The 22919-nt window shown below is 43.0% G+C and overlaps 1 protein-coding gene across 1 annotated transcript; it reads left to right on the top strand.

Annotated features, from left to right (window-relative positions):
• Positions 1-6047: 6047 nt before the first annotated feature.
• Positions 6048-22850, top strand: LOC128071034 (eukaryotic translation initiation factor 1A-like). The gene is made up of 6 exons (XM_052664025.1): positions 6048-6063; positions 8007-8090; positions 13463-13566; positions 14627-14677; positions 21781-21862; positions 22756-22850. The coding sequence occupies exons 1-6, from the start codon at positions 6048-6050 to the stop codon at positions 22848-22850; spliced, it is 432 nt and encodes a 143-aa protein (XP_052519985.1).
• Positions 22851-22919: the final 69 nt, after the last annotated feature.

The following is a 22919-nucleotide window of genomic DNA, read 5'->3' on the forward strand; positions in this document are numbered from 1 at the left end:
CTGTGACCAGCGTGAGGTGACACCTCACTGTGGCTTCGACTTGAAGGAAATGGCAACCCACTCCAGTATTCTTGCCTGGAGAATCCCACGGACAGAGGAGCCTGAGCAGGCTGCAGTCCACGGGGTGGCAAAGAGTCGGACATGACTGAGTGACTTCACTTCACTTCTCTGATAATGAGTGATATTGGGCATCTTTTGTGTGTTCTCTATATCTTCTCTGGAGAAGCGTCTGTTCTTTTGCCCACTTTTTGATCGGGTTGTTTGTTTTTCTGGTATTGAGTTGCGTGAGCTGCTTGTATACGTGGGAGATTAACTCTTGGGCAGTTGTTTGATTTGCTGCAACGTGCTCCAGTTCTGAAGGCTGTCTTTTCACCTCGGTTTTAGTTTCCTTGCTGTGCAGAAGATGAGAAGTTTAAGTAGGTCCCTTTGGTTTCTTTTTGTACCTTTTCCCCCTACTCTGGGAGGTGAGTCATAGAGGATCTCGCTGTGATTTCTGGCAGAGGGTGTTCTGCCTGTGTTCTCCTCTAAGAGGTTTATAGTTTCTGGTCTTCTGCTTAGGTCTTTAATTCATCTTGTATTTATTTTGGTGTGTGGGGTGAGGACAGAATAAACGTTCCATTCTTTGAATGTGACTGACCTGTTTTCTCAGCACCACTTGCCCAAGAGGCTGTCTTTCCTCCCTTGTGTATATTTGCCTCCTCTGTCAAAGATAAGGTGCACGCGGGTGCGTGGCTTCATCTCTGGACTTCCAGCTTTGTTCCACTGATCTGTATTTCTGTCTTTGGGCCAGTACCTTACTATCTTGATGACTATATCTTTATAGTATAACCTGAAGTCAGGAAGGCTGATTCCTCCATTTCCATTGTTTCTCAAGAGTGCTTTGCTCCTTGGAGGTCTTTTGTATTTCCACACAAATTGTGAAATTATTTGTTCTAGTTCAGTGAAAAACACCGTTGGTGGTTGGATAGGGATGCCACAGTGGAATCTAAGAGTGTCAGTGGTGAATAAAAATACCAACAGATCGCCTTGGGTTGTATACTCATTGTCAGTATATTGACGTTTCTGATCCAAGAACGTAGTATATTTCTTCATCTATTTGTGCCACTTCTCATTTCTTTCAACACGGTTTTTTCCTTTTCTCTACCAGGTCTTTGGTTTCCTTAGGAAAATATATTCCTAAATATTTTAGTCTCTTCATTGGAGAGTGTATGAGATACTACCCTTAAGCTCTCTTTCTCGTTTTTCATGGTTAGTGTACAGGAATGCAAGGGATTCCTGAGTATCAGTTTTGTATCCTGCAACTGTATTCTATTCATTGATTAGCTGAAGTAATTTTCTGCAGGCATCCTTCATGTTCTCTGTGGAGGGTCATGACATCTGCTAACAGTAAGAGTTGTTTTTTTCCTTTGTTTCCCCCCAATCGGTACTCCTTTTTTCTCTGATTGCTGTGGCTAGGAATAACTTAAAAACTAATTCTAGTGTGTTTTCATCACAGAAAAGCTTGCTGATAAAATTACGTAGCACTGAGAAATGTCAGTTCTACCAGATTCCCACAATAAAATCATGGAGAACGTCAGGAGTCAGTGGTAAGGTTTTTCTTTTTCTTTTCTCTCTCTTTCTTTTTTTTTTTTTTTTTGGGGGGGCGGGGTGGGGGGTGGGTGGGTGGGGGGAGTGGAGTGCAAAATCTGTTTGATTCTTTAGATAAGTGTATCATAGTCAAAGTCGTCTAGAATACTTGCAGTCTCTCCTTCAGTTTCAGAAGATTCTACAGCCCTAAGAGTAATGCAGGGCTTTCCAACTGAAACCCCGAGACTCACCAAGAGCTCAGCAAACTCTTAGCGCACATTGGCATAGAGGTGTTGACGTGCTGCTAAACTTTGTGACCTTTCTAGCCAAATTAAAGAACCGGCAAAAACAGCTTCAAGATGATTGTGCTAAAGAGCCTGCTAAAACAAATGCAGTACACATGGAATGGGATGCATGGCTAGGCGCAGAGGAAGCATGAACTCTATTAATGGAAAATATGTTAAAATTTTCTTAGTGCCTGTGTAGAATGAGAAGTCTCCTCAGAAATTAAAACAAACAGAGCAAACATATACCTTCTTTTAGAAAGTCCAAGTGGCTTCAAAGGAAATATAAAGAAGATGTGCTCGTAGCTGCAGAACAGATAGCTTAGTGGCTGAAGGAGATACATATGTATATGAGGATTACATGAGCGACACGATGATTCCTAGGCTTAGGCATTCAGAACACAAATTAGAACACTGATGCTTGGGATATCCTGACCTCTCCTCCTGGTGGAACTATTGCCCATTTTTATTTTCTGATTAATTTGAACTACTCGCTATTGTTTCATCATGTTTGGAAGAGTAATTATTTTTTGTGTTTTCAAAATTTAAAGTATATTTGGTTGTTGCTATGTATATGTAACTACACTTCTCTTTTACTCATACTCAGTCTTTTTCTAAGGTCTCAGTTTTCGTATCATTATTATTTTCAATTTGCATTTGTTTTTTGTTCTGCCTGGTCTTCATCGCTGCCCGAGGGCTTTCTCTGGCTGTGGCAAGTGGGGCGCAGCCTTCTCATTGTGGTGGCTTTTCTTGCTGCAGAGCACTGGCTCTATTTCCAGCACAGGAGCTCATTAGTTGTGGGACATGGCCTCCTTCGCTGTGACCCATGAGCTTAGTTACTCTTCAGCATGTGGGATCTTCCCAGACCAGGGACCTAACCCACATCCCTTGCACTGAGAAGTGGACTCTAAAATACTGGATCACTAGGGAAATCCTGAACGAGCCCAGTCTTGACAGACTTGAAGTTTGATGCAGTATATATGAAAGACAAGACCTACGTTTTCAGTAGATACTATGGGTTTGGGGGCGTCGCTGGTGGCTCAGTGGTAAAGAATCCACCTGCCCGACGGAGGTGACCCTGGGTGGGGAAGATAGATCCTCTTCATTATCCCATTCCATGTGTACTGCATTTGTTTTAGCAGGCTCTTTAGCACAATCATCTTGAAGCTGTTTTTGCCGGTTCTTTAATTTGGCTAGAAAGGTCACAAAGTTTAGCAGCACGTCAACACCTCTATGCCAATGTGCGCTAAGAGTTTGCTGAGCTCTTGGTGAGTCTCGGGGTTTCAGTTGGAAAGCCCTGCATTACTCTGGAGGAGGGTGCGGCAGCCCACTTCATTATTCTGGCCTGGGAAATCCCAGGGACAGAGGAGCCTGGTGGTCTGTGGTCCATGCAGGCGAAAATGAGGAGGACTCGACTTAGTGACAAGTCACCACCACTACCATCAACGTGTTGCTTTGGGGGGAACAAGTTGACATGTTTGTTTAAACAACTTAGGTTGGAAAGTCTGAAAAGTAGTCACTGCTTTTGGTCATTAAAACTACGAGTAACTCGAAGGCACTTCTATATTATCGACCGGAGAAACAAAATCCTTGATGACAGTGTCCATGTACTTTTATAGTGTGTTGGAAGATAATTCAGTCAGTCATTTATATGCATGTATGCAGTTCTCTTTTGAGGCCATGGCTTACAACAGCAACTGACAGCAGTCATGTTCTTGCTTTGGTACTGATCTTGAATTCCATGTTGCTTCATTGTTGAAAGCAGCACTTCAGGAGGAATAATTTGTTTATTTAATCTTTTAACATTTTCTGCCGCAACAGCTTGCCTCTGAAAGGGGAACAGACACTCCATTTGTCCTCTGGTTCTATAGGGACAAGAGAGTAGTAAAAGCTCATTGCTTTTTGCATTTGCTTCAGGGTCAAATACACTTTCTTAGGCAGACCTCCATATTTCAAGCTTTTCAAGGGCCGTTCTTACAAAGATAAATTTTGGTTGCTGGTGCGCTTAGTTTTTCAGTCGTGTCTGATTCTCTGCGACATCATGGACTGTTGCCCGTCAAGCTCTTGCGTCCGTGGGTGTTCTCCAGGCCAGAATACTGGAGTGGGTTGCTCTGCCCTATTCGAGGGATCTCCCCAACCCAGGGATGGAAGTCAGGCTGGCCGCACTGCAGCCAGATTCTTTATCGTCTGAGGCATGAAGGAAGCACAAGAATACTGGAGTGGGTAGCCTATCCCTCTTCCAGAGGATCTTTCCAACCCGGGAAGCAAACTGGGGTATCCTGCATTGCAGTGGATTCTTTATCGGTTGAGCTACCAGGGAAGCCCTGGATTCTGCTAAAAAGTATCAATTGTCATCCCTTACTATGTGGGCTCATTGATCATATGGCATGGTTTCTAGGAGGCCAACTTTCCATGCACAGTTTCGACCTTGACGCAAAACGAAAAACAAAAAGTGAGGGAAATTATAGTATTACTGATAAATCAGTAAAGAATTTTTACTATAAATAGGGAAAGAAAAAAAAAAGTGTCACGGAAAGTGGAAGACCACAGGCTGGGAAAAGGTCTTTCAGACCGTTCTGAGAGGAGATGTAGGGGCAGACGTAGAGGACACAGCCAGTACATACATACACAACGTTCTTTAAAGTGGAAAATACATGTAGTAAAACTTAGAGCTTCGTAAAAGGCACCTGGTAATCACACACACACACACACACACACACACACACACACACACACCAGAGATTGCCAGCAAGTGATTTTAGTGTTTCTCTAGGCAAAAACGTGGAATCGGTAAAATTTTGATTTCCATATTCATCTTAACTGTCTAGGAACCCATAGATCCAAAGCACAGAAATGCTTCATCTGGTTTTTCCCATCCAGAATTTCTCAAGCATGCAGTGCTGGTGGACAACTGCAGTAGATTTTGACTTCTTTCCTTAAGTCGATAAAGAGTGACTTTTCTTTAGTGGTTACAGCACATGTACAATATTGGTTTATCACGTCAAAAGACAGGGATCTTGCATAAAGTTCAAGCGAAGTCATACATAATCCCGAATGTTCCCTCATACTTCAGTGGGTGAAAATATCTTCCATCACTCTGAAAAACCATCCTGAACATTTGATTTCTGAAGAGAAAGTTTTCGATAGTTTTAAATTTTATTGTTTATTATTTATTCATTTAGTCTGTTTGTTTACACCAACTTTAAAGTTTATTCTACCCCTCCGACACCGGATACACAGTCTTGGTGCACTTACCCCCGTGCCGCCACCAAACTTGGTGGACCTGAGAGAGGGGTCTGTAATGATCCTCGGTTCAGCCTTTGGAGAGATATGCACACCCTTTCTCTTTAATTGCTCCACCACGTGTATTACGCTACATTTCTAACAGAAGCATCATGGTGGAATTTGTTTCTCCAAGAAGGGAGACAACGGATACAATTTAAGTGAAGAAATGGTCAGGCAAGAGCGCTTATTAACAGGCAATGGCACCCCACTCCAGTACTCTTGCCTGGAAAATCCCATGGACGGGGGGGAGCCTGGTAGGCTGCAGTCCATGGGGTCGCTACGAGTCGGACGCGACTGAGCGGACTTCACTTTTCACTTTCATGCACTGGAGAAGGAAATGGCAACCCACTCCAGTGTTCTTGCCCGGAGAATCCCAGGGCCAGGGGAGCCTGGTGGGCTGCCGTCTATGGGGTCGCACCGAGTCGGACACGACTGAGGCGACTTAGCAGCCGCCGCAGCAGCAGAAGCCTCTTCAGTAGTATGAGTTAGCTCGAGCGGTTTCTAACTGGGGAAGTGCACGCGGTCTCCACTATATTGACACATCTCGTTCCAAGCTCAGCGCGGTGTTCTCCAAAAATCGATCACTCTTTACTGGAATCCGACACAGCGTCACTCACACTGCTGAGCACCGGGAGTCAGTTGGTTTGGCCTACACGTGCTCGCTAGGGCGGAAGAGACTGTGCGTGGCGGATAGGCCGGTAGCGTCATGCGCGAGGAAAGTGACGTTAACCCCGTGACACCAGCCGGGTCGCCATTTTGCTGCTGCTAAGCGAGGCCGCGTGCCTTTGTCTCCTGAGTTCTCAGTTCGGAGAGTGTAACTTAGTTCCTCGGAAGCCTCAGAGGATTACCTGGCAGCGGCAGCGGCAGCCGCACGGGAAGCTGCGTGGAAACAGTGAGCCTGCGGCTACGGCTATGCCCAAGAATAAAGGTAATGACTGGGTTTCGGGGAACCACCGATTGCTCAGCCGCCCTCACTGGTAGTTCCTGCTTCTTGTGGTTGGCTGATGTCTTTGAGCCGGACTGCACAGTCCACATAGGAGCGAGAAGCCGCTCCTGCCTCCTCCCGCTCGGTTCACATAGCGGTATAATTTCCTCTCCCTTTTTGTCAATTTCACAGGGAGGGTAAACCTCGATTAGTTTCGGATTCATGCCAGTTTAACTGCAGGCGCGTTAGTAAACTGGAAGAAGCCTACTTTCGGGCAGCCCAGGCTTCGCCCCTCCGGCCTTCATCCCTTCCCAGGACTCTCCTTTAGCGGTTGTTTACGAGACACTGATTCTTTCTTTTGGGTCCGTTAACTATTTGTCAGCAGTTTACTTTGCGGACAGCTGACTACTGGTGAAAATACTGCTTCTTTGCAAACACGAAGCTAAAACATTGTCGCACGTCTAGGTTCATGACTGCCGGTTTACTTTCTTCTACCTCTCACTTTCACCGTGGCAAACCTTAAAACCTTCTTTAGAAGGCAGGCAATATCCCAGCGTGTTCAGCCTTCTTTTCTCATAAAATAGATGCTGGCACTATGTATTTCTGCTTATCCTTATTCTGAGGCAGACAGGTCACAAATAATCAGATTTGACAATAACTTTACTTGTAACTTCCAAAACGGCACTGGCTCAAACGGTGAATCGTCTGTCTGTGATGCGGGAGACCAGGGTTCGATCCCTGAGTCAGGAAGATCCCCTGGAGAAGGAAATGGCAATCCCCTCCAGTACTGTTGCCCGGAAAATCCCATGGACAGAGGAGGCTGGTAGGCTACAGTCCATGGGGTCGCAAAGCGTGGGAGACGGACACGGCTGAGCAACTTCACTTTCACTTTCTTTCAAGCTAACTGAAGCAGGGCACTGGGACGGTCATTCATTGAATTCTCCTTTTTACAGCCCTGAGTTCTGCTTGTGTCATGTTAATGTCCTTGTAATGCCTCCTGGAAAACTGTTAAGTGCAAGGAATGAGAATACTGCCTTCAGAATAGCACCACATTTCACACTCTACAACAAACCTCTCTTCCTTATTCATTCCTGGCACTTCCTTTTAGCTCTCAAGGCTTCCTTAACCTTTGCCATATTCCGGGCACACTTCTTTGCCTTTCAGCTCAGTGCTCTCTAGAGTCCCCAGACCGACTGGCACAGCCTTTCTGCTGATTTTTTTTCTAATCTATATAATTCACTTTTAGCTTACAAATGAGTGTACATTTGCATACGTTCCTTGTTTCCTCCTCTGCTTCTAAGAATGAAGTTTCAGATGCCCACGTTAGACTGTGCATTCTAAAGAGAACAGGACTGACCTTATGAATGTTCACCTACTACAGCTTGGTGCTTAATAGATGTTCAGTACACTTTTGTTAATGTTATCTTCCTAGGCTTCCCTCCAGCCTTGGGTATCTCCCATCTTCCTTCTGCGGGACTTTTAAAGCAGCGGCTAACTCTCATGCCAAACTGAAGACAGTCCTACGTATGATTTTTCGGTTTTCATTCCTTTACAAATACATGGACTAGTCTTGGATTTTTTATTTGAAAATAAATAGTGGAAGAGAAGGTATAGAATCCAGGTTTAACTGGAAAGCATGGATAATAAAAATGCTAATGGTGATCTCTGGTCATGGGTTATGTGGTTGATAATATTATTATCTGGTAAGGCATTTAGAAGACAGCCATTGGCAATTTGTAAGGGGCTAACCAGAAAGCAAATTAGGTTAAATTGTAAATCTCTTTTGAGGTCTGTTGATATTTTACTGCTATTTAAATGATAACCTGTTTGTTTCCCTGTGTTTTCATAAAGTGTAAAAGCTTATGTGAGCTTGTTTCATAGTTGAGTTTGTAAACTGTTATACAGATAATTAGATTTCAATTTTTATTCACTTTTCAATCACTTAGGGAAAGGAGGCAGAAATAGACGCAAGGGTAAGAAGAAGAACGAATATGAAAAAGGAGACCTGGTCTTTAAAGAAGATGGGCAAGGTAAGAATAATTTGGTTATTTATACCTTTTCTAGTAATGTGAATTTCAGAGTTTAATCTGTAACATACGTTAGTCATAGTCCTGAGGAGTTGTCTCATAACTCCTTTTTTTTTTTTTTTAATTTGAATGATTTTATTTGTTTATGTGGGTTTTCTTTGGTGGGGGTGGGGGGATGGCGCTATGCTGGGCCTTCCTTACTGTGCACGGGATTTCTTTAGTTGTGGGGAGGGGGGCTACTCTGTAGTTGCAATGCACAGGTTTCTCAACCGGGTGTTCTCTCGACTTGCGGAACAGAGGCTCTGGGGAGACCGGGCTTTAGTAGTTGCAGCATGTGGGCACAGCAGTTGCGGCTTCTAGGCTGTAGAGCACAGGCTCGGTAGCTGTGGCACAAGGGCTCAGTCTTTTTGGAGGCATGTGGGTTCATCCTGGACCAGGGATCAAACCGGGATCTGCTGTATTGGCGGGTGGATTCCCTACCACTGAGCCACACAGAAGCCCCTCGTATCTCCAGCTTTTCCCCAATTCCAGTGCCCTACGTTTTCCAGAATTTCTGTATTAAATAATTCACTTTACACTATTTTTCCTGCAGGCTTAATGTGGCATGTGTAAACAAGGTGTCCTGTTTCGATTCTGAGGAGAAACGTGGTATAAATGACGGTGAATCGTAGTGTTGAGAGCGGGGCAAGCCTGGCTGCCAACATTGAAAATCCCCTACTCTTGTAATATTTTTCAGTAGGCTATGAGAAATCTATGCCAAGACCTCAGCCCCTCAGTACTCCAGTGTCACTAGCGCATGAGTGTGTTTAATAAAGTCACTGAGTAATTGACTATCTCTTATTTGAGTAAGTGCAGACTAAAATAAGAGTAAAATAATTGACTGAAACACTTCCTTTTTTCCCTTTAATGGATAGCTAAGCCCCACAGAGGAGCTGAAATATGAGTACAACTCCCGTATGTTTTTACTCACTCCCTAATCTTTAATGTTTTTTTCCCTGTGCTTTCTTTCGGAACACGCACAGTTTCCTCCTACCGTTTTACACTTTCCTGTAGGCAGGTCTAGTTACATACAGTTACGGTTTTTCGCCCTAATTATATCATCCTCTAAGAGCGAAGCCTTTCTCGTATGTAACTCCATTAGCACGGTTTCAAGATATTTAAGCTTACCGAAGAAGTACTTTTTTCTAGCCCTGTTGCTTGGCGCTTAGGCACGTCTCACTCTTTAGCGATCTCGTGGACTGTAGCCCACCTGGCTGCTGTGTCCATGGGATTCTCCAGGGAAGAGTACTGGAGTGTGTTGCCATTTGCTTCTCCACGGGATCATCCTGGCCCGGAAGTCTAGTGTGTGTCCCCTTTGTCTCTTGCGTCTGCAGGTGGATTCTTCATGGCTGAGCCACCGGGCAGACCTGTGATTTGGAATAGCCAGTAGCCCTATGTGGATGCTGAGATGAGTTGAGGTTAACGTATTGCTCAGTTCAAATGTATACTTTTCTCTGAATTGACAGTTCTGTTCTCTGTTATTGAGCTGGCCATTTGTTTCAGTAATTTCCAGCACTTCATAACAGAGCCATGTAGTTATTCCTGCACAGTGCAAGTCACTACACACACACACACACACACACACACACACACACACGCTCAGGGAGACACCCAAAGATTTTTATTAATTATTTGAAACATGATGTGTGGCTAAAGATAAGCTGGTCGTTGGCCTTCATATTTTTTCCTTACATTAGCAGTCTGTTTTCAGGGCCAGGTTTTAAATGATCGTTTTCTTTTTCTTTGTTCTTTTCTCCTGTGTAGCAGTCCGGAGTACCAAGCTGGACTGATGGCCTGTGATCCAAGGGACTCTCCATAGTTTGAATCCCGTTTACCTTTCAGGATAACGACAGATTAGCCTAGGATCTCTTTGGAGGAGTTGTTGTTTTTCAGCCACTAAGCCATGTCTGTGACCCTGCAGGACCCCATGAACGACACAGTACACCAGGGTTCCCTGTCCTTACGGTAGCCTTGCGTTTGCTCAGACTCGTGTCCCTTGAATCCTGTGATACCGCCCAACCGTCTCATCTTCTGTTGTCCTCTTCTCTTGCCCTCCTGCTTTCCCTGCCTGAGGGTCTCCTTGCAGCTGACCCTTTGCATCAGGTGGCCAAAGTACTGGAGCTTCGGCAGCAGTCCTCGCACTGAATATTCAGGGTAGATCTCCTTTAGGATTGACTGGTTTGATCTCCTTGCTGTCCAGGGGCCTCTCAAGAGTCTTGTCCAGCGCTACAGTTGAAAAACTCCAGCTCTTCAACAGTTCAGCCTTCTTTATGGTCCCGACTTTCGCATCCATATGTAACTACGGGAAGAACCAGAGCTTTGATTATACTGACCTTTGTCGTCATAGCTTTTCTTCCAAGGAGCGGTTCAGTTCAGTTCAGTCGCTCAGTCGAGTCCGACTCTTTGCGACCCCGTGGACTGCAGCACCCCAGGCCTCCCTGTCCATCACCAACTCCGGAGTGTACGCGAACTCCCGTCCGTTAGAGTCGGTGATGCCATCCAACCATCTCATCCTCTGTCGTTCCCTTCTCCTCCTGCCCTCAGTCTTCCCCAGCATCAGGGTCTTTGCAAATGAGTCAGCTCGGCCCATCAGGTGGCCAAAATGTTGGGAGTTTCAGCTTCAACATCAGTCTTTCCAGTGCACACCCAGGACTGATCTGTCTCCTTCAGGATGGACTGCTTGGATCTCCTTGCAGTGCGAGGGACTCTCACAACTCTTCTCCAACACCACAGTGCAAAAGCATCAGTCCTTCAGCACCCAGCTTTCTTTACCGCCCTCTCTCTCACATCCGTACATGACTCCTGGAAAAGCCACAGCCTTGCCTAGACGGACCTTTGTCGGCAAAGTAGTGCCTCTGCTTTTTAATACGCTGTCTAGGTTGGTTGTAACTTTCCATCCAAGGAGCAAGTGTCTTTTTATTTCATGGTTGCAGTCGCCATGTGCAGTGATTTTTGAGCCCCCCGCAATAAAGTCAGCCACTGTTTCCACTGTTCCCCGTGTATTTGCCATGAAGTGATGGGACGGGATGCCGTGATCTTGGTTTTCTGAATGTTTAGCTTGAAGCCAACCTTTTCACTCTCTCCTTTCACTTTCTTAGAGAGGATCTTTCGTCAGTGGTGGTGTCATGAGCATATCTGAGTTTATAGAATTTTCTCCCGGCAGTCTTGATTCCAGCCTGTGCTTCATCCAGCCCAGTGTTTCTCATGATGTGATCTGCACGTAAGTTCAATAAGCAGGGTGACAATGTGCAGCCTAGATGTGCTCCCTTTCCTACTTGGAAGCAGTCTGTTGTTCCGTATCCAGCTCTAACTGTTGCTTCCTGACCTGCATACAGCTTTCTCAAGAGGCAGGTCAGGTGGTCTGGTATTCCCATCTCCTTCAGAATTGTCCACAGTTCAGTGGGATCCCCGCAGTCAAAGGCTCTGGCACAGTCAGCAAAGCAGAAATAGATGTTTTTCTGGAACTCTCTTGCTTTTTGCATGATTCAGCGGATGTTGGCAACTTGATTCGGGTTCCTCTGCCGTTTGTAAAACCTGCTTGAACATCTGGAATTTCACGGTTCATGCATTGCTGAAGCCTGGCTTGGAGAATTTTGAGCATTGCTTTGCTAGCGTGTGAGACGAGTACAATAGTGCGGTCGTTTGAGCGTTGTTTGGCATTGCCTTCCTTTGGAACTGGAGTGAAAACTGACTTTTCCAGGCCCGTGGCCACTGCTGTGTTTTCCAAAGTTGCTGGTATATTGAGGGCAGCACTTTCACAGCATCATCTTTGAGGATTTGAAGTAGCCCAGCTGGAATTCCATCACCTCCGCCAGCTTTGTTCCTAGTGATGCTCCCTAAGGGCCCACTTGACTTCACATTCCAGGATGTCTGGCTCCAGGTGAGTGGTCACTCCATGGTGATTATCTGGGTCGGGCAGATCTTGTTTTGTACAGTTCTTCTGTGTATTTTTGCCACCTCTCCTTACTGTCTTCTGCTTCTGTTAGGTCCATACAGTTTCTGCCTTTTCTGGAGCCCATCTTCGCATGCAGTGTTCCCTTGATATCTTTCCCATTCTATTGTTTTCCTCTCTTTCACGGCACTGATCACCAAGGAAGGCTTTCTTATCTCTCCTTGCTATTCTTTGGAACTCTGCATACAAATGGGTGTATCTTTCCTTCACTCCTTTGCTTTTCACGTCTCTTCTTTTCACAGCTATCCTGCGAGGCCTCCATGGGACAGCCATTTTGCTTTTTTGCAGTCCTTTTTCTTGGGGGATGGCCTTGCTCCCGTCTCCTGCGCAGTGTCCCTTGCTCCCGTCTCCTGTATAGTTCATCAGGCACTCTGTCTGTCAGATCTAGTCCCTTAAATCTATTTCTCACTTCCACTGTATAATCATCAGGGATTGGATGTGAGTTATGTCATACCTGAAAGTTCAAGGAGCAGGTGCCTTTTAATTTCGTGGCTGCGGTGGATGTCACTTTGATGTTAGTCCTCGGTTAAAAACAACAACAACAACAAATGTAGTACTGTACCGGCTTTATACTAACTACCTGTTTCTTTCTCTTTATTCTGATGCCCGCTTTTGTCATTTCAGTCCAGAAGACATGGTCCCGTACTGGCTAATGCGTACGTCAGTGTTTTCAAGTGACAGTAGAATCAGGTGGCCTCTTGACTATGCTTAGATATAATTGTCTTTAAACATTTGACGCTTTACCTTGAAATACCATTTTAAGAACTTTAGAAAAAGCATCAACGTGTTCCCAAGCAAAAGTTTGTTAATGATCAGCCGACTGATCAGTTGATTATCAGTAGAGTTAATGAGGGAAAGGAGAGCCGAGATTTTGCGAATACTCAGCGTGAGAGGTTGCTAAGTCAGCGTTTAGGGTGCAGTCTGAAGTGAGCCGCTTTGATGTCCAAAGGTAGAGCATGCAGTCATGAAGACCAAGACTGAACTGATTTTCTCAAATCAGTAGATAAACATTCCCAGCAGCAGGTATCTTCTCGTGGAAATAACATTTGTGATTTTGGAGTAACTGCTTCACTTCTGTCAACTTTTCCTTGCTCTAAAAACAAGAGGCTAAATGCAAAGGTGTAGCTGGAAGAGACTATAGCCATTGTTTGAGAGATTAAGAGTTTTCTCCTTTTTGCGGATAAAATTAATACACGTCACCTTGAGACAGCTCTCACTTGTTCTACTACTTGAACATTTTGTTCTTTTTTAAATCTTGGTTTGGTCTAAAGTTAGCACTAAAAGTGACCTTACCAACCTAAGAACAAGTGTTGGCGTTTTAAGAAAAATTGAACAGTAGTTTACGGTTTTGTTTTGCTTTCTTCTTTTTTTGCCCCTTCCTAAGAATATGCTCAGGTAACCAAGATGTTGGGAAATGCACGATTGGAAGCAATGTGTTTTGATGGAGTGACACGGATATGTCGTATCCGAGGAAGCTTGAGGAAACAGGTCAGTGTTGGAGATCTGTTTTCCTTTAGTACAGAAGTTACCTTTAAGACATTTATCTGTGCTTCCAAGTGAGTGAACTTGGTGAATTCTTGCAGACTTCAAAAACGGTGATTGATAAGGCAGTATAAATGCATAAAACTAGAAAATCCTCGATAACTTTCGTGATTGGACTTAGATTTAGAAAGAATGATTTGTGACGCCTAGGCTGGACGTATGCCAGAGATGTTTGCTCTTGGGGAAACAGACAGATTCCGTGTATGAAACACATGGCCTAGACTCTTAACAAAAATGTTAAGCCGTGAAAGAAAGAAAGAAAAATGAAACAGCTGAAAATTATTTTTAAGACAAAAGGAGTCTCGTTGCTAATTAAATCCAGTGTATGGTCCTGGGTAAGACTTTGCTTTGTGGGAACAGCTAAATGTGGTGTTCGGAACGTAATAAAGCACCTTATTTAGTAGTTTTGGCACATTGATTGATCATATTGTTTAAAAGTTCCTTCAACCGTAATTTTTTGGATTGAAAAGCAGTTTTGTTCTGTTGAGTCATTCTTTTCCAGTTAGTGATTTAGGGGCCTGAATCGATGTCGATTGGTTACTAGATGGCTATATGTGTGTATATGACTTATTTTCATTTGTTTGAAAGAATGAAAAATGTCCAGAGCGATCTGTGAATTAAAGTGATTCATGTGACAAAGAACTACGCTTTTGTAAAGTTAAAGACTTTAATTGAAGTGAAATTGTTATATATTGTAATATCCTAAATTAGAAAATTGGACCCAAACTGAACTGCCTAGCTTTAGTTTTCGATTACTATACGGTAAGCATCTATAACTAAACTGTGCCTCATAGGCATGAGCACTCACACAGATAATACACAGATACATCCACATGCACACATGACACACACACGCATCTGTAGTTTCGCCGTAATTATTACTAGATACTTTTCATGTACCGAAGGAATTGTATCTTCTGTATTACGTATGGCTTTACGTCAAACACTGTTGTTTGCGTTTTACACGTAACAGACCGTGAGTTGTTGTTGTTGTTTTTTTCAATAGGTTTGGATAAATACCTCAGATATTATACTGATTGGTCTCCGAGACTACCAGGTAACAATTACAGCTGAATTTATAATGTTCTTGAATATAGGAATCATCGATATCAGTATTCAGATGATGCAGTAAAATGCATCTTCTCGCCAGTTCTAGCCAGTTATGGTTGTCATCCTCCTGGCATCAAAATTTGTCATGATCCACGATGTTTAAGATGATAGGATTCTGGCTGACTGATGGTGCATGTGATTTTTGGGAAGACTGGTTGTTTCTTTCTTTATTTTAAATACAGTAAGTAATAAATATTCTCTTATAATTTCGGATAGATGCTACAGCTCATCCTTCTGTCCTCCTTTATTATTTTTTTTCATAGTTTACTTATTTATTTACTTTAATTAAGTTTTTAAAAACTTTTTACTTTACAATACTGTATTGGTTTTGCCGTACATTGACATGAATCCGCCACGGATATACATGAGTTCCCAATCTTGGAGCCCCCTCCCCCCCCCCCCTCGCCCCCACCTCACTCCCCATAACATCTCTCTGGGTCATCCCAGTGCACCAGCCGCAAGCATCCAGTATCATGCATCGAACCTGGACTGGCGATTCGTTTCTTACATGATAGTATACATGTTTCAATGCCATTCTCCCAAATCATCCCACCCTCTCCCTCTCCCACAGAGTCCAAAAGTCCGCTCCACACATCTGTGTCTCCTTTGCTGTCTCACGTACAGGGTCATCATTACCATCTTTGTAAATTCCATATATGTGTGTTAGAATACCGTATTGGTGTTTTTCTTTCTGGCTTACTTCACTCTGTATAATCGGCTCCAGTTTCATCCACCTCATTAGAATGGATTCAAATGTATTCTTTTTAATGGCTGAGTAATACTCCATTGTGGATATGTACCACAGCGTTCTTATCCATTCGCCTGCTGATGGACATCTAGGTTGCTTCCATGTCCTGGCTATTATAAACAGTGCTGCGGTGAACATTGGGGTACACATGTGTCTTTCAGTTCTGGTTTCCTCGGTGTGTATGCCCAGCGGTGGGATTGCTGGGTCACAGGGCAGTTCAATTTCCAGTTTTTTAAGGACTCTCCACACTGTTCTCCATAGTGGCTGTCCTAGTTTGCATTCCCACCAACAGTGTAAGAGGGTTCCCGTTTCTGCACACCCTCTCCAGCATTTATTGCTTGCAGACTTTTGGATCAAGGCCATTCTGACTGGTGTGAAATGGTACCCCATTGTGGTCTTGATTTACATTTCTCTGGTAATGAGTGGTGTTGAGCATCTTTTCATGTGTTTGTTAGCCGTCCGTATGTCTTCTTTGGAGAAATGTCTATTTAGATCTTAGGCCCATGTTTTGATTGGGTCGTTTGTTTTTCTGGAATTGAGCTGCATAAGTTGCTCGTGTATTTTTGAGATTAGTTGTTTGTCAGTTGCTTCAGTTGCTATTGTTTTCTCCCATTCAGAAGGCGGTGTTTTCACCTTACTTACAGTTTCCTTTGTTGTGCAGAAGCTTTTAATTTTAACTAGATCCCATTTGTTTATTTTTGCTTTTATTTCCAGAATTCTGGGAGGTGGATCACAGAGGATCCTGCTGTGGTTTATGTCGGAGAGTGTTTTTCCTATGTTCTCCTCGCGGGGTTTTACAGTTTCTGGTCTTAGGTTTAGATCTTTAATCCATTTTGAGTATATTTTTGTGTGTGGTGTTAGAAAGTGATCTGGTTTCATTCTTTTACACGTGGTTGACCAGTTTTCCCAGCACCGCTTGTTAAAGAGATTGTCTTTTCTCCATTGTATACTCTTGCCTCCTTTGTCAAAGATAAGGTGTCCATCGGTGCATGGATTTATCTCTGGGCTTTCTATTTTGTTCCACGGATCCACATTTCTGTCTTTGTGCCAGTACCATACTGTCTTGATGACTGTGGCTTTGTAGTAGAGCATGAAGTCAGGCAGGCTGATTCCTCCAGTTCCATTCTTCTTTCTCAAGATTGCTTTGGCTATTCGAGGTTTTTTGTATTTCCATACAAATTGTGAAATTATTTGTTCTAGCTCTGTGAAAAATACCGCTGGTAGCTTGATAGGGATTGCATTGAATCGGTCGATTGCTTTGAGTAGTATACTCATTTTCACTCCATTGAGTCTTCCGATCCATGAACATGGCATATTTCTCCATCTATTAGTGTCCTCTTTGATTTCTTTCACCAGTGTTTTATAGTTTTCTATATATAGGTCTTTAGTTTCTTTAGGTAGGTATATTCCTAAGTATTTTATTCTTTTCGTTGCAATGGTGAACGGAATTGTTTCCTTTTCTACTTTCTCATTATTAGTGTCCAGGAATGCCAGCGATTTCTGTGTGTTGATTTTGTATCCTGCAACTTTGCTATATTCACTGCTTAGCTCTAGTAATTTTCTGGTGGAGTCTTTAGGGTTTTCTGTGTAGAGGAGCATGTCATCTGCAAACAGTGAGAGTTTTACTTCTTCTTTTCCAATCTGGACTCCTTCTATTTCTTTTTCTGCTCTGATTGCTGTGGCCAGAACTTCCAGAACTGTGTTGAATAGTAGCGGTGAAAGTGGGCACCCTTGTCTTGTTCCTGACTTTAGGGGAAATGCTTTCAATTTTTCACCATTGAGGATAATGTTTGCTGTGGGTTTGTCGTATATAGCTTTTATTATGTTGAGGTATGTTCCTTCTATTCCTGCTTTCTGGAGAGCTTTTATCATAAATGGATGTTGAATTTTGTCAAAGGCCTTCTCTGCATCTATTGAGATAATCATATGGCTTTTATTTTTCAATTTGTTAATGCGGTGAATTACACTGATTGATTTGCGGATATGGAAGAATCCTTGCGTCGCTGGGATAAAGGCCACTTGGTCATGGTGTGTGATCTTTTTAATGTGTTGTTGGATTCTGATTGCTAGAATTTTGTTAAGGCTTTTTGCATCTATGTTCATCAGTGATATGGGCCTGTAGTTTTCTGTTTTTATGGCATCTTTGTCAGGTTTTGGTACTAGGGTGACGGTGGCCTCATAGGATGAGTTTGGAAGTTTGCCTTCCTCCGCAATTTTCTGGAAGAGTGTGAGTAGGATAGGTGTTAGCTCTTGTGTAAATTTTTAAGCCCAGGTGTATCCAAGGCTCTGTGCTAGGTTTTCAGGGATTATGCTGCAGGCTGACGTTTTCAGTGTTCTGTGGTAAAATGAGAAGTTATCTTCGTATCTTATGATATATATTTCACAGGGCTAGATTATTCATTTTCCTTTCATTTTTTTTCTCTAATATTTGATGGCACTGCGGCTTGTGGGATCCTAGATCCTCAGTCAGGGGTTCAACCCAGCATACTGCCGAGGAAAGCCCTGGAGTCCTTATCGTTGGACCACCAGAGGACTCTGCCCATTTTGCTTGTTAAATATTTTGTAAAATGACCTTTGCTGAAATAAGAACAGTAGCGTAATAACAGTGATTTTCATTAGTATTCTCCCTCATTAAAAGAAAAAATAAGTAATTTTACATTGGGTTCTCAGTTACGAGTTTTAAATTTAAAGGTCTCAAATCCAGGTTTGAGAAGTCCCTGCTGTAGACGATGCAATTAAGTCAGGCAAAACCTCTGTCTCCAAAAAAGGGGTTCTTTTTGGCTTGTACGAGAAAGGCAAGGCAGAGACTAGGTCTCCTAATGTGTAAGTTATAAATCTGAGATGACTACTTAGAGAACTACTCGGTAGTTGCCCACTATGATCTCAGTGTTTGGAGTACGTACGACTTGTGAGACAGAAATCCTTTTGATTTCTGCGTCAAACCCGTCGCTTGTGCGTCACTAAATTTTGAGTGAAATAATTGCTGTCTCTCTCTAGTCTGTTATCAGGTCATGTTTCCTGTAAATACCTGAGACTTCCTGATTTGTCAAGTTTCACTGTTCTGTTTCCTTGTTGGTCTTCTGGTGTGATTGTTCTCCCAGTGATTAAAGAGACAGTTTGAAGTCAGCTACTCCGCTTTTTATCTCCACTAGTTTTCTCTTAAAGAATATGTTTGTCTTGATTCTCTAGTGAAATATTGTTCACAACCAAAAGAACATTATGCACACTGTTTCTTGCCTTCTTTTTATGAATGCGACCTGAGGTACTATCTCTGTGAAGTCCAGCTTCTAGGCTTTCTCAGCCATGCTCTGTATTGACTACTTATTTTCTGGCATGTGACCAAACACCTTCTCGTTTTTCTCTGTGTGCCTCGTGTTTCTTGTTGTTTTTGTTGCTGAAAACTAGAAAATGCACATATAAGGTGGTGAGACGGGAGACCAGATCTCTTCTCCCGTTCTCTCTCTCTCCTTGCCGTTGTTTGCTGAGTGATTGCGGAAACAGATTGGGTATGGCATGTATCTTTTCCTTGCATGTGGCCACTGAATGCTTGTTTATACGGTCACAGACAGCCCGTGTTTGAAGTTTCATTAAAAACCAGCAGGCCTCTCAGCCTCTCCTTGTAGGCTCTGAGCTTGCTGGGGCACACCTTTGACACTCAGCCAGGCGACTGATAGTTCTTCTCTTCATTTCAGGCTTGTGCAGAAAATCCAGGTCACTCAAAGCTGAGCGATTAGGAGCGTCCCTGAACTTTGATGAGTTTGTGTTCAGTCCTGATTCCACATATAAATGAGGTCCTGCAGTGTTCGCTTTCTCTGGGTGGCTGGTTTCTCTTAGCACACTGCTCTCCAGGTTCATCCGTGTTGTTGCCAATGGCAGGGTTTATCTGCGTTGGATGTTAGTCCCTTTAGTGGTCAAATATCTTTCCCGATCTAGTACACTGTCTTGGTTAGTTGTTGTTGACAATTTCCTCTTCTGTGCAAAAGCGATTTAGTGTGAAGTGTTTACACTTACTAGGTTTTGCTGGTGTTGCTTATGGGTTTGGTGTCCTGTCCCAAAAGCAGAGAGCAAGAGCAGCATTTGGTGGTTTTACACTGTGTTCTCTTGCAGTAGTTTTATGGTTTCCGGTCTGTGTTTAACTCTCTGATCTCTTTCAGGGTAATTTTAGGTAGTTTCTGGTGTAAGATACGGGTCCGCTTTTATGTTAAGTATTGTTTCCCCAGTCCCGTTTATTGGGAAGGACGTCTTTTCTACACAGTGATCTCGCTTCCGTTCATAAGTATTCGTTGACTGTCTTTGAAACATTTTATTTCTGAGGGCTCAGCTTTGTTCCAGGATCTGCATTACTGGTGGAGTGCCAGTGCCATATTGTTTGGACAGTTGTGCTTGAAAAGCAGGAAGTGTGTGTCCTCCAGCTTTATTCTTCCTCAAGATGGCTTTGGCGGTTAGGATTGTGTGTATATATGGTTCCATATAACTTTGTCTCTGAAAATAACTGCTACTTGAATTTTATAGGAATTACCCGGAACCCGTACATTACTTTGGGTACTATGGACACATTACCACTACAACTGATGTTTGTATGTTGATTTTATATCCTGGGACTTCACTGAATCTTTTCCCTTGGTATGTTTTTGTGATCTCGATCATCCATGTATAACCTTTCCATTTTTTCTATGTGATGACCAGAAACATAGACGCTGTCTGTAAACGTGTATCCATTTATTTCAGTTTAACTACATATAACCCCGGAAATGGATCGAAGAATCGTTCGTTCCCAGTTTAATTCTTTGTTTTATGGGCAGTGCAACCAGAGTTATATTAATCCATTAAGGGATTAAAACACTAACTTTAAAGTGAGAGCCACAAACAGCTCTTCTGGTTTTTAATCTGCTGTGGATAATTACAAACCCTTGTTACTCAAATCATACTGTAAAGATAATAGCAGCATCCCCACTCTGTGGAGGTGTCCGGTTCAGTTCAGTTCAGTTCAGTCGCTCAGTCGTGTCCGGCTCGTTGCGAGCCCATGAATCGCAGCACGCCAGGCCTCCCTGTCCATCACCATCTCCCGGAGTTCACTCAAACTCGACGTCCATGGAGTCGGTGATGCCGTCCAGCCGCCTCATCCTCTGTCGTCCCCTTTTCCTCCTGCCCCCAATCCCTCCCAGCATCAGGGTCTTTTCCAGTGAGTCAACTCTTCGCATGAGGTGGCCAGAGTCCTGGAGTTTCAGCTTTAGCATCATTCCTTCCAAAGAACACCCAGGGCTGAGATCCTTTAGAATGGACTGGTTGTATCTCCGTGCAGTCCAAGGGACTCTCAAGAGTCTTCTCCGACACCACAGTTCAAAAGCATCGATTCTTCGGCGCTCAGCTGTCTTCACAGTCCAACTCTCGCATCCACACGTGACCACTGGAAAAACCATAGCCGTGACTAAACGGACCTTTGTTGGCAAAGTAATGTCTCTGCTTTTGAATATGCTATCTAGGTAGGTCATAACTTTCCTTCCAAGGAGTAAGCGTCTTTTAATTTCGTGGCTGCAATCACCATATTAGCACGTTATTAGCTACTGAGTTGCACTCAGAGTTTTAACACAATAGCTACGTGTTTTCTGTGCACGTTATAGTTTGAGAAGGGTTGGTTTGTATTACACTGCAGTTTTATGACTGTGATAGTTTCAGTTGCCTTTCTTTAGGGCTTTTCTAGGTTAATTGTCCACATTCAGAATTGTTTCCTCTGTCAGTGGCTCAGCTTCTTTAAAATGGAGATAAGGGAACAGTTTTAGGGCAGTACTTCTCAGGCATATTTGCATCAGAAACACCCAGAAGAGCTTTATGAACACTCGAGGACTTCACTTCAAGCCCGTCAGGTTTTAGGAAGGCATAGGTGTCTTTCTAAAGGACCACAGACAGTTCGGATCAGTAAGATCCTGTAAGAACTGTGGGTTACAGAAAGGTTTCTCTTGGGTAAAACTACCACTTTCACTTTGAACTACAGCGTTCGAGTGTGGACAAGGACAACGTTACAAAACCACCACCACCTGTATTTCCTTTTCTTACTCTGATTCAGTGCATTGTATACATCATTTTTCTAGTCTATACTTTATTTGGTCACGCATGCAAACTTTGTCATGAGGATGTGTGTGTGTGTGTGTGTGTGTGTGTGTGTGTGTGTGTGTGTGTGTGTGTGAAGGAAGGTGAGAGAATAGTGAGGTTTTACTTAAGTGTGTTTGATTTGAAAGTATATTCCAAGACAACTGATGATTCTTTGCATAACCAGTTTTGATCTTTCCTTGTTTTTCTCCAAGGATAACAAAGCAGATGTCATTTTAAAGTACAGTGCAGATGAAGCCAGAAGTCTGAAGGATTATGGAGAGCTTCCAGAATACGGTAGTTAATATCAAAGTTTTTACATCTCCCTGTCTTCTCATAGCGTTGGCTAGTTAGTGTTTAGGTGAAGCAGATGTTTCAGAATTCTCTCTCTCTAATGTATTTTTACATATATGCTCCACTTCACTTTAAGTATGTATTAAATACTTCAGTATATTAACAACTTAGTAATGGATTCTCTTCCTACAATATGTTCTTTTGGTGGGGAATGAAAAAGTTTACAGACTCTAGACTTATACGTAAGAATTGTTAAAGGGATGCCTCTTCTAAGCAACTCTTAAGAGAGTATATCGGGTTGCAGCTACTCGATGACAACAGTTATGGTACTGGTATTGATTTTTATGGAGGCGCATTCAGTTTTTCTTAGTAAATAGAGTACCGTTGTGGTGTTGTGTGGAGAGTGTTTTACTTTTATTTCTTAAGGACAGAAGTATTCTATTCTTCCTCTAGGAAGCTTGGAGAGATTAAAATATGTTTCTAGTAGCAAAAAAGAGGAAGTATACTAAACTCACATTTTGAACATGATAGCAATTTTAGTTATTCTGTTACAGTGCATTTTATTATAAAGTTAGGTGTTTTTTAGTCAGAGCGAAGATTCTGATGACTATTAGGCCGTGTAAGAAATACTAAGATAAATGGGAATCAGGTCAATACTTTCTTGTCAGCGAACTTCTTCTAGTGGTTTCATTGTGAGTTTGTTCTCTGTGATACGTTTGCAGTTAGGAAGATTTTTTTCTTGGAATGAAACTGTTGAATCGAAGATTGATTACAAGCGGTTTCTTGTACAGTTCAGTGTTTTAGTCTTAATCCAGTATTATTTCTTTAAGTCAGCAATTTCTCTAGTAACGTCTTGATTTTGTGTTTTTAAGAGGATGCTCTTACTGTGTTTTTAGTCGAACTTAGTGAAACAGACGGCTTTGATCCTGAAGATGATGATGAAATCCAGTTTAAGGATCGTGCAGATGAGGATGAAGACACTGAGGTGTAAGTCCAGGCTGAACGGTGTGTGTGTGCGCTTCTTATTGTTCTGTACATGAAAGTAGTCCGATCTTTCACC

The sequence above is a fragment of the Budorcas taxicolor genome, chromosome Y (assembly GCF_023091745.1).
Source record: "Budorcas taxicolor isolate Tak-1 chromosome Y, Takin1.1, whole genome shotgun sequence".
Lineage (NCBI taxonomy): Eukaryota > Metazoa > Chordata > Mammalia > Artiodactyla > Bovidae > Budorcas > Budorcas taxicolor.

Coding starts and splice junctions, on each gene's coding strand:
- LOC128071034 (XM_052664025.1), top strand. Junction 8,091..13,462: donor CTTTAAAGAAGATGGGCAAG/GTAAGAATAATT, acceptor CCCCTTCCTAAG/AATATGCTCAGGTAACCAAG. Junction 14,678..21,780: donor TTGGTCTCCGAGACTACCAG/GTAACAATTACA, acceptor TTTTTCTCCAAG/GATAACAAAGCAGATGTCAT.